We start from the raw sequence: 12,361 nt of genomic DNA on the forward strand, positions 1-12,361 counted from the left end.
ACAAAATATTTGATGGTGTCATTTTAGTCTTTGGGACACATTGATTGACATTTTTCACCATTTTCTGACATTTTATAACAGACAACTATTAATCAATTAACTGAGAAAATAATCACCCAATTAATCAACTATTAAAATAATCGTTGCAACCCTAATGAATATATAACACCAGTTGCTGATGGATCGGCTGACAATGGCTGGTTGGAAATGTTTAACATAAATAAGACTGTTAGTAACAGAGAGACGGCTGATGTTTGAGTGATAGCCATGTTGTGCAGCATGCAGTAGGATAAGCTTAAATATGCTTTTCATTCTGTCCCTGGTAAGAGCAGTTTACGGTTATGGTTTGTGTTTATGAATGACTCCAACATTTCGGGGGCTGCATGATAGAAGAGGTTCTATCTTAATTTTATATAAATGTTGCCAAAGTATTTACAACTAAAATTAGATGCAGTAATGAAAATAGTATAAACAGTTATGAGTCAGAGGAGTTATGGGTCTTTTAAAGTTCATTCATTTTATCTGATAAATAATTTTCTTATTAATGTTTGTTATTATGATTGTGCCAAATAAAATGTTTCAAGATGTCAGATTTTGTTGTGAATTTTGATTTACAGGGATGGCTGAGCGGCTTTTGATTTGGAGCAAGAAACAAGGCTCTACATCAGTTTAATGCTACTGTGAAAAACGAGAAAGCTGAACACAGTGGATCCAGCAGTGATGTTGGCTTACTTGTGGGGGATGGTACATCGATGATACACTGGTGAAAGAAACAAAAGGCCTGTGGGAATATATGTTGGAGCAACCAGGAAACCCACTGTTTCCTGTTGCTTTGTTGGAGAAATATCTCTCACTGCTGCCGCCCAATCCACTGGCCTTTATCTTCATCCAGAATGGGCAAACTAAACCAGTAATGTAGTTTTGCATGTTTTTGTGTGTACCATACCATGCCCAATTTTCTCTGGTTATGTTGTCATTTGCCACAGATATAATTATTGTTATAGTGTAGCTTTGTCAATTCTACTCAAGTCATTACTGGTCGTGACCCACAGGTGGGCCACAGGAGCTTATTTTGGGGGTCGTCAAATAAGTAAAAGACTGTTGAAGAAATCCTGCAAATTTGAAGGTTCATATCTGGATTACACCTTTTATACAGCATTTAAAATGTGTATATTGTTTTAGTGCATGAAAAAAACGAATTACGACTTATTATGCAATTATTTTGTTTCATTTATAAAGCTGAATCATGCTTCTGCAATTCATCATTACATCCATATTTATCATGTTGTTCAGTACACATACATTGATCACAATACAAGTATAAGTGCAATACAAGCTGATAGGTCTTTTTATTTCTGCTGCTATACACCTGCAGAACTTTAGAAAAGTGATTTGATGGTCTCAAACTGCTAACAACTTAGGAATGTATCAGCAATTTGACAGCAGTTGTCATGAATGAGGTATTGTGGCATAAGCTAGAGTTTGCGAGTTGTACATCATACTACTTAAAGAACCAGTCTAGGTGGCATCTAGCAGTGACCTGGCACATTAAAAACATGTTGCTGCACCCTCCCCTTCCAAGCATGTAGCAGAATGTAAGGTGGCTGCAAAACTCGCGAAAGGCCCTATCTATCACTAGTGTTTGGTTTGTCACCTAACCAAGTAGTTTTTTGTGCCTTGGCCTGACTAAGTAGTTTTCTTCTTTTGTGCCTAAGCCTAAATTGTTTTTGTGCCAAAACCTAACCACACAATTTTTTGTGTCTGCACCTAACCAAGTAGCTTTTGTGCTTTAGCGTAACTAAATCAATTTTTGTACTAAAACCTAACCACACATTTTTTTGTACCTAAACCCAGCCAAGTAGTTTTTTGTGTCTAAACCTAACCACACAGTTTTTTTGTGCTTTAACCTAACCAAGTATTTTTTTTGTGCCAAAACCTATCCAAGTGATATTTTTTGCCTAAACCTAGCCACAGACTTTTGTGCCTAAACTGAAGCAAGTATTTTTTGTGCCTAAGCCTAACTAAGTAGTTGTTTTGTTTGTTTTGTTTTGTTTTTTGTTTTTTTATGCCCAAAGCTAACCAAGTACTTTTTTGTGCCCAAACGTAACTAAGTAATTTAAGTGCACAGTGAAATTCACAACATTACAGTCTTAGAAGGTTAGGGTTCGGGTTCATTCAAAGCTATGTACATCTGAGAACTGATAGAACACAAGCAAGGATCTAGTCAGGACAGAAAAAACATGAATAAATGTCATGAAGCACAGATTAAGTCTGAAAGGACAAGGTGCTTATAGGCAGGGGTGGACAAAGTACTTACTTGAGTCAAAGTATAGATACTACACAAAGCCTAGAGAAACACCTATAAAAACATCAACAGAGAAATACAATCAAAAACAAAAAGGACAGCTGTTGTCATTTTCTGATGAAACTGTATTAAAATCACCACATAAAATTAGACTGAAGCTGACTGTAAGGAGTTCTCCAAGTCTGTTAAATATCTGAGATTTCTTTATGTCTTCGGGGTAGTATATACATTAATTATATGTTATTTTTCACAACAATAAAAACAATCCAACATTAAAAGCTTACCTGGAATTATTTCTCTTTTTCTAATTTAACATTTTGAGATTTAATTTTGTCTTTCTCCTGCCATTGCCATTACTGAGTTTCTGCTTGCTCTTGTTACAGAGCGCATCTGGATGATGTATTTCTGCTTTTACATAAATTCCAGTAGGGAGCAGGTACTGTAATTGGTTTCCTTCTGAGGAACACAGCATGTGACCAATTGCATTTTAGAAAAGAAAAACAGCAACAGCTGACTTCAAAGCTGTACTTAGCCTAAAAGTAACGAGTAAGAACAACCATCCTAGAAATGTTGTGGAGTCAAAAGTACAATATTTGTCTTTGAAAAGTAGGGGAGTGAAAGTTTTCAAAAAACAAATACTCAAGTAAAGTACAGATACTCAAAAAGTGTACAGTACTCAAGTAAATGTACTTCTTTACTGTCCATCACTGCCAGTGGCAATATATACAGAGTGCATAAAATGTATTAGATTGTTTTTTTTTTTTTTTTTTTATTAAATGAGTATGTCTTGTCTCTTGCAGTCAATCAAGTGCAAAGGTGTTTACGAAAGATCTGGGTCTTCATTACACCATTTAACAGCACATTACATGTTACAAAGGCTTTTTAGTATCAGATACAATTGTTAAAGGGTATCTTGTGCATCCTTAATGCATTCACGTGTAGCCCAGTGGAAATATAAGGGGTTAAAACAAATTAATTCCTAATAAAGTCAGGTAAAACTCATACAATAAGGCATTTAAATTAAATTAAAATAAATGGTTAACTGAGTTGTTAAATTAATTTAGTTATAAATACAGTATTGTGTAAATAGTTGAGTAAATGGTTAAAATAATCTGTTCAGGTAATGTTGAAATAAACTGTCATAAATGACATATTGAAGACAAACAGAAGTGTAAACTGAACTAGGTCAAAATTTACGTAGCATGGCTTTAATTTCATCTGTCATTTCAGTGTTTCATTGGTTCCTGAAGTTGTCAGTCAGATTCACCTGTGGTAATAAGTTGTAGGTAAGGAAGAGATAGCAGTAGGGGGCGGGATCAAAGGAAACAACACAAAGGATGAAGTAGAAATGTCAGGAGGAGAGGCACGACGGAAGAAGGAAAAACCATGGTGGAAATATGGAGTTTTGCTATTGTAGAGTCAAAGTTTAGGTAAGAAGCAGAAGATTGTAGCTGTGGACTGTTCAGCACATGCGCTGCTGAACTGCTGTGAGTAAGGCCGGAGATATACTTGCTGTTTAACCATGCGTTTGCGTTTGCGTTCGCGTATGCGTCGCGTTAATTTCGATTTAGATTTAACATTTAGATTTAGATTTAACATTTAACATTTAGATTTAGATTTAACATTTAACATTTAGATTTAACATTTAACATTTAGATTTAACATTTAACATTTAGATTTGGATTTAACATTTAGATTTGGCATTTAGATTTAGATTTAACATTTGTCAACAAGGGTGAATATCTGCACGTGATCGGAAGCTAACTGTTCTAGTGAATAGTAGTAGTGTTACAGTAGTAACAAGTAAGCCTGAATCTGTTCTAATACTGCAGTTTTGCAGTGTACTTTGGGTAGAAGGCCATTAAGTATTGAGTAATTTTCAGTAATTGAGGGGTTACAAGTTTGGTCAAAGTCATTTGGTTTACTGGTGTTTTCTAAGGGATACATTTGTATTTTTAGGTTTAATTTGTAATTTTGTCATTTTTGTGTTTTATTTAAATTAAAGTGTAATTTTGTAATTCTTATAAAACTAAACTTAAAGTAAATTTATATTCTTTTTTCAAAAAAGTTGTCTGGGTCCAGTCATTTAAATATAAAGGTGAATAGTGATAAGTGTAGCAGTTTTGCTCATAATCAGGGAAATTTGAGTTTCACCCAGTATAGGTAAACCTTTGTATTAGCTACCATACCATTAGCTGTATCTAACGAACCCAAACACCCCATCATTCCAGCCTAAGGTCCCTTAAATCACATAGGTCTAAAATACTGTGGAGTGCTGGGATACTACACTGCACCCACGTCCTCTGTACATGTAAGTATCTCATTCTAAGTTACCAAAAACACAGTTCCTATTTTTAGGTGATTATACACAGTGGAAATATACTTATGATTATTATATTATGTTTCTCCAAAAATCTACCAATAATTGCCTGTAAAACTTTCATACTAAACACCTTTAACACTAAAATATTGGCATGGTTGTGTTAAACTTAAGTGACTCAAATAGCTAGTTAATGCCCTAAAGCAGTTACACCATGGAGAGAACATGTGCAAAGGTTTATTTTTTTTTAAACCTAATGTAAAACAGTGCCATATATCATTAACTTTTATCAAGTTTAATATTCATTTCAGCTGAATCATGTGTATCTGCTTGAGTGAACTCCATACTGGAGGAGCTGGAGCTGACAGGAGGGTCTGATAAAGAGGAAGTGTTCACTAACCGTCGGCAAACACGCTCAATTTTATGTAACCCAGACCACAGGGAATTAACATTTCAGGGAAGTGGTTAATAAATAGTACAGTGGGAATTGCTTTGTCAGTGAAACGTGCTTGCTTTTCTTGGATTAAACAACATTTTTGGTATTTGTATTAGAAGCAGATTGTTGTGTGTCACTGTGATAGCTATGGCTACTTTGACTACTGGGGGAAAGGAACACAAGTCACAGTAACTTCTGGTGAGTAATAATTAAATATATTTTGAGTGAAGGTAATTCAATATTTTTCTGGGTTCTGGATTTATGTTGGTTTATACTGCACTTAAACCAAAATATAATTTACAGAAAATCAAAAGATCAGTGTAAATGTTAGTTATATAATGTAATTAACTGAATAAGTGCAGTTCATTAGATGATAGAAACTTTTAAGTATTTTTGTACGAAAGTGCCTCAAAACCTGTCACTGTGACTACTACTTTGATCTCTGGGGAAAAGGAACAACGGTGACCGTCACGACAGGTAAAAGAAGCTTCTTTTGTCGTAATATTGAAAATGTGATTATTACACTGTTTAATTTAGTATATTTAGACCTCGGTGGCATCAACAACATCTTTAGGTGGTAGTTTTTGTATGTTGGATGGGTTGACATAGAACACTGTGACGGTGCTTTTGACTACTGGGGAAAAGGAACGATGGTCACCGTCACATCTGGTAAGTCGATCTAATTTTGTTAATGTATGTATTTTGATTTGAAAACTATTTTAGTATTTTTTAGGAGATTTTGTTGTGACACCATGCAGTCGACAGTATTTTATGATACTGTATGTTAAATGTGTTACAACGAGTCGACTAAATCAAGTCTGTGGTGGTGAAAATCATGTTTGGCCCCGTTTTCCAAATCCTTAAAAAAAAAAAAAAAAAAAAAAAATCGATTGAAATGTGTCAGAGGGTGGATTGTCATTAAATATATAAGTATAGATATGTGGGAACAGGTTTTTGTATGCAGTGGGTAATAATTTGTTGAACTGTGACGATGGTTTTGACTACTGGGGAAAAGGAACGATGGTCACCGTCACATCTGGTAAGCCAATTTAATTTTGTTTTCTGTAACGTATATATTTTGATTTGAAAACCATTTTGTAATTCTTTAGGAAATTTGGTTGTGACATTACGCAGTCCATTCATTTCTTGGGTATTGTATGTTAAATGTGTAAGAACTAGATGACCAAATGCAATCGTAGGTGGTCAAAATTATGTTTGGCTCCATCCTAAGAATCCTTTAAAAACAAAAAACAAACAAACAAAAAAAAAGGAAAATGTGTCAGAGGGTAGATTGTCATTAAATAACCTACCACTGAAAGTGTAGATATGTGGGAACAGGTTTTTGTATGCAGTGGGTAATAATTTGTTGAACTGTGACTATGCTTTTGACTACTGGGGAAAAGGAACGATGGTCACCGTCACATCTGGTAAGCCAATTTAATTTTGTTTTCTGTAACGTGTATATTTTGATTTGAAAACCATTTTTGAACCAATTTATGAAATTTGGTTGTGACATTATGCAGTCAATTCATTTATGGTATACTGTATTGTTAAATGTGTTATAAGTAGTTGACTAAATCTAAACTTTGGTAGTGAAAATCATGTTTGGCTCTGTCTTCAAGTCCTTTTACAAAAAAAAAACAAAAACGGAAAATGTATCAGAGGGTAGTTTGTGATAAAATATCCTACCATAGAAAGTGTCGATATGTGGGAACAGGTTTTTGTATGCAGTGGGTAATAATTTGTTGAACTGTGACGCTGCTTTTGACTACTGGGGAAAAGGAACAATGGTCACCGTCACATCTGGTAAGTCGATCTAATTTTGTTTTCTGCAACGTATATATTTTGATTTGAAAACTATTTTTGTATTTTTTGGGAAATTAGGTTGTGACATTGTGCAGTCAGTTCATTTCTGGGATACTGTATGTTAAATGTGTTATAACTAGTCGACTCAATCCAGTCTTTGGTGGTGAAAATCATTTTTGACAAAATCATCCGAATCCTTTTTTGCAAAATCCAGGGAAAATGTGTTAGAGGGTAGATTATAAAATAACCTTGGAAAGTGTAGATATGTGGGAACAGGTTTTTGTATGCAGTGGGTAATAATCTGTTGAACTGTGACAATGCCTTTGACTACTGGGGAAAAGGAACGATGGTCACCGTCACCTCAGGTATGTAATTTTAATATTTCTGTTTTAAGAATAAAATTCCTGGTCACATTTTAAAAAATTTTATCATTTTAATGATAAGTTTTGGTGATATGAACGGCAACAGTATTTTGCAACCTGGCAAAGATGATTTTGTGAAAAGTTTAAAACTCCTTATGTTTAGTTAAATGGGAACCGGTATATATTTTAGTTTATTTTTTAACTGTCGCTGAAACCAAACTGTGACATGAAGTAAAGGGATATTACAGAAATGAGTTTTTGTAAGAAGGGTGAACTGATTCTCTTAACTGTGACAACTGGGCTTTCGACTACTGGGGAAAAGGCACTACAGTAACAGTGTCATCAGGTAAGATTTGTATTGTTTAAAATTTACAGCAGGGTATGTTTCAGAGTGTAAAGTGTCATTTTTTTAAAGTTATAATGTCATTTCAAAAGTAATGTGTTTTAATGCAGTAGTGTGAAAAATCAAATAGCCGTATTCTCAGTCTGATTCAGTGGTGGATTTTTATGGCTGGAGTATTTTGAGACTTTTCAGTGAGTTTTATAAATGGTGGAATTAATTAAATTTTGAGGTTGAGTTTATTCGCTCGACATTAGTAGATGTAGTTTTCATACTAAGAGCTAAGTAGATCTAGCACTGTGCTCCTACGAAGCTTTTGACTACTGGGGAAAAGGTACAACAGTAACTGTTACATCAGGTAAGAATACTCTTTAATCATAACTGCTGAATTTGAACAAATTTAATTTGTTTTTGTAGAAAAAAATCTGACTGCCGTAAACTCATTTAATGGATGTTTATGGACCTTACAGCTTCATTCCTTCGCTGTAATTTAAAGTGTACTAATTAGGGCTGAAGGATTTTGAAGAAAAATATAATTGCAATTATTCTGACTGATATTACAATTGCAATGTGTTCTACAATATTAGAGGAAAGGATCATTTTTATATCATTAGTCTCATTTTCATTGAAAAACACATTAAAACCATTATGGTGTGTTATTTTTTTCGGGGGTTTGTACTAAACACAGATGTTTGAAGTCTAGACAATGATGTGTCGGCCAGGAAACCTGTGCAACACCACAACATTTGATTTAATATGGTATTTTGACACGCATTTTGCCTTTAACAAATATTGTGCATCCTGCGATTTGAAAATTACAGTAGACCATATTGTGATTTTGATACAATTTTGAATAATTGTTCAGCCCTAGTACTAATGATCATTTTCAAGTTATGCAGAAATGAAATGAAATGAAATGTTCCTACTTATATGTAGACTAACAAAAAATGAGTACAAATAATATTGTTGAGGGAGGTTAACCTTTGTACAACGTATTAAGATCCGTGTATGGAGGGCACTTGAAATTTCCACATTCAACATATTCAAAGGTAATACCTTCAGTGCTGTGACTTTTTTGCACTATTGATCACTGTTACTGACTTCTCTCTGTTTTAACTGCTGCTTGGTGAAAAATGTCTGTAATGTTGAATTTCATTATTATTTTTGGTATTTTATTTACGCGCTTGTTTTTCTTTTCTCAGCCACTTCACAAGGACCGACTGTGTGGCCTCTGACGCAGTGTGGCTCTGGGGCTGGAGAAACTGTCACTTTTGGCTGTTTTGCCACGGGCTTCTCGCCCTCCTCAGTGACCTACTCATGGACCAAAAATGGGGCTGCCCTGACAGACTTCATCCAGTACCCTCCAGTACAGAAAGGCGACACTTACTCGGGAGTCACTCAGATCAAAGTGCCGAGACAGGAATGGGGGAAGGACACTTTCAAATGTCTTGCGACACACGGAGCTGGAAATGGACAGGCTACTATTCCAGGACCCCCCCCAGGTAACACTTCAGCTATGTCATATATAAATACCTTTTTAGTTGCTGATTCGAAATCTAGCAGGTTTACATGTTAAAGCTGTTAACATATTTTATTATTGTGAAACTATTGTATTATTATGATTATTATTATTATTCACAGTATTAGTACTAATTGATGAATAATATTATACTTAATTGGCTGGCTATTGCCAGTAAATTGAGGTAAAATACAATATCAAACAGAAAACCATTAGTCAGAGAAAGTTTTACATTTTACAGTATTGTTGACGATGTAATACAAAATTACTTCTAGTCACTACTTATGATGATGAGGATAAAAGTAAACTGTAATTGCAGCATGTTTTATACAAGATCATTTGGTGACCTTAAGTTAAACAACTAATTAAGTTACAAAATTATAATAAAATGTAAAATGCTATAATAATTTTACAGTAATTATATTTAGGGGTACAACTCAAAGTGTTTTATGTAAAAAACAAAACAAACAAAAAAGTAAGACAATAAAAGACAATAAAAATAATAATATAGTAATAATAGTCATAAAAGTTATAAATAAGTGTGTAATATGACTACAAAAAAGTTCATTTCAGTTAAATGGTTTTGCAGGTTTTCTTGTTATTAGAGGCAGACTTTATCACACCTTTGTAAATTTATTCCTAGCTGCTTATGTTGACACACGTGAACTGACTTTAAGACAGGAACAATTGGTTTAACTGTTTAAGAAACAAATATACACACATAAACATATAGGAGAGGATAACAGTAAAATACAGGTGCACTGTAAAATGAATTGAACACTCAAATCAATTATTGGTAGTAAGTAGTGAACCTCACATTTATTTATTACTATATTGAGTTTATGGAACATGAAATACTGGGCTTTTATCTTACTATATATACTAATACTATAAACTATGCTACTGATTTATTCAGTTCTGTTAATTAATTGCAGTGAGAGGGGTGAATGAAAATTGCATTTACTAAAAATATTATTAATATATTATAAAATGTATATGTACTATTATTTAAATCATAATATAAATATATTTAGGCTCTGATAATCTCCAATTTATGAACTCTGAAATTGTGGCAAATGATTGCCTTGACTTATTTGGGTTTACAGTGTGTTACCAAATGAAATAGCTTGACATATCCTTAAATATTTTTAATTCCATAATTATCAGGAAACCAAACAATGAGGTGGAATGAGACAGCTGAAGCTTTTTCATTATACACTCAGCTGCTACTCAGTCTATTTTATTCTCTGCTAAAACACCATATGTCCTATGCACCTGTGTAAGAACAGATTATTTAAATGTGCTCTGCTTCTTTCCATCTATCTACATAATCCTAATTATGTAGATAGATTGAGATTAACATTCTCGTAGCAAAATCTCTGTTTGCTTGCTGAGCAGTTAATGTAAATAATGTGTATGCAGAAGCGAGCATTAAAGCTCCGTTGTTCAATTTTGAGATTTTTTCCAACGATGTCAATCTTATTTTCTTTTTGACTCTTTCTTCACACTTTTGTCACAAACTACACAAAGTCTTCATTTTGAGGAGGGTAATCAATATATGTGTGTACAATTTGCACAACATACAGTAGAACTGAAAAATCATAACTTCAGTTATATTCTAAGTCTATAATCAATCTAGATTACATGAACACTGTAGCATTCTGTTTGTCTCTGCTTCTGCATATATATATATATATATATATATATATATATATATATATATATATATATATATATATATATATGTATATTTGTGTGTGTATGTGTTTTTCAGTGGAGCCTTGTGTGCAGCCAACACTTAAAGTGTTGGCCTCCTCTGATGAGGAACATGAAGCTTCCTTCACCTGCTTTGCCAAAGATTTTTCACCAAACAAGTATCAGATCAAATGGCTGAAAAATGATGCTGACATCGCCAACAAACTTGACGAGATCACAACAACTTCTAACAGAGTGGAGAATGGAACTAAACTGTACAGCACAGCAGGTTTGCTCACGCTACCATCCAGTGAGTGGTCTCCTAATGACAAGATCACATGTCTGTTTCTGGGGAAAAGTGAAAAATGTCCAATGTCTGTGAATTCATCTGCGATTTACAAAGATAAATGTTGTAAGTACATGCCTACATTTTCTTTAAAAATTGTTTGTGAATTGATTTTTAGCTTTTCTTTTTAATGACTGTTCATTAATTCCTCACACAGCAGATGAAATTGTATGCCCTGACGCAGCTGCAGAAATCACAATCATTGGTCCCACAATGGAGGACATGTTCTTAAACAAAAAAGGCACAGTAGTGTGTAAGGTCCAGGTAGTGAAGCCATCTGTCACAAAGATTTTGTGGGAGGACGCGCAAGGAAACGAAATGGTTAGCTCCACACTGACCCCCGTTAAAGACACCGACTCAAAGCAATTCCAAAAAACACTGAGCCTTTCTCTTGACATCACGTATGAAGAATGGAGCCAGGGGATCAGGCGCTACTGCAGTGTTGAACATACCGAGTGGCTTGAGCCACATAAGGTCCCCTACGAAAGGAGTGTTGGTGAGAAAACTACTTGACTACTTCAACTACAATTGAGCAGTTAGCACATGTGATTTATTAAATAACTCAATCATGCCATCAAAGTCTATGAATGTTGTTGTTATGTGTATTTTGTAGCAGGTATTTCCTTCAGTACTGTGGGTGTTTTTTTCTGTGTCAGGAGGCCTAACTGTTTGTCTCATGCTTGCAGGAGGACAGCTTCAGCGTCCATCAGTGTTTATGCTTCCTCCAGTAGAACATACTAGAAAAGAAATGGTGACCCTGACTTGCTATGTGAGAGACTTCTTCCCTCAGGACATTTATGTGTCTTGGCTTGTTGATGACGTGGAAGCAGACTCAACAGAATACGAGTTCCACACCACAGATCCTGTAGACAACCATGGAACCTATTCTGCTTACAGCCAGTTGCTGCTCAGGCTCGATCAGTGGCAAAGGAAAGATGTGGTTTATAGCTGCGCAGTTCACCACGAGTCTGTGGCTAACACAACCAAAGCTATTGTCAGGTCCATCGGGTACACAACATTCGACAAAACCAACCTGGTCAACCTCAACTTGAACATCCCTGAAACATGCAAGGCCCAGTAGATGTCACCCTGTGTTGCTGTGTCTTCTGCTGTTGTGTTGTTTAATGTTTGTTGCTTGTGATATGATGTTGTGTTTGTCTTTTTAATGCAGATTCAAAATCAAAATAAAAAAAAGCACTTTGCAACTCTGTTGTTGTATGTCGCATGTAATT

The 12,361-nt window shown here is 34.6% G+C and overlaps 1 protein-coding gene across 1 annotated transcript in view; it reads left to right on the plus strand.

Moving 5' to 3' along the window:
* Nucleotides 1-12,334, plus strand: part of LOC146310009 (immunoglobulin mu heavy chain-like) — a 97,990-nt gene extending 85,656 nt beyond the window's left edge. The window contains exons 3-7 of the mRNA XM_084745287.1: nt 7,518-7,575; nt 8,772-9,071; nt 10,863-11,195; nt 11,287-11,625; nt 11,816-12,334. Of these exons, the coding sequence (XP_084601413.1) occupies nt 7,518-7,575; nt 8,772-9,071; nt 10,863-11,195; nt 11,287-11,625; nt 11,816-12,210 (1,425 nt within the window). The 3' untranslated portion in view covers nt 12,211-12,334. The remainder of the gene's footprint in view (nt 1-7,517; nt 7,576-8,771; nt 9,072-10,862; nt 11,196-11,286; nt 11,626-11,815) is intronic.
* Nucleotides 12,335-12,361: the final 27 nt, after the last annotated feature.

Source organism: Lutjanus erythropterus, chromosome 19 (assembly GCF_056507025.1).
Source record: "Lutjanus erythropterus isolate fLutEry1 chromosome 19, fLutEry1.hap2, whole genome shotgun sequence".
Lineage (NCBI taxonomy): Eukaryota > Metazoa > Chordata > Actinopteri > Lutjaniformes > Lutjanidae > Lutjanus > Lutjanus erythropterus.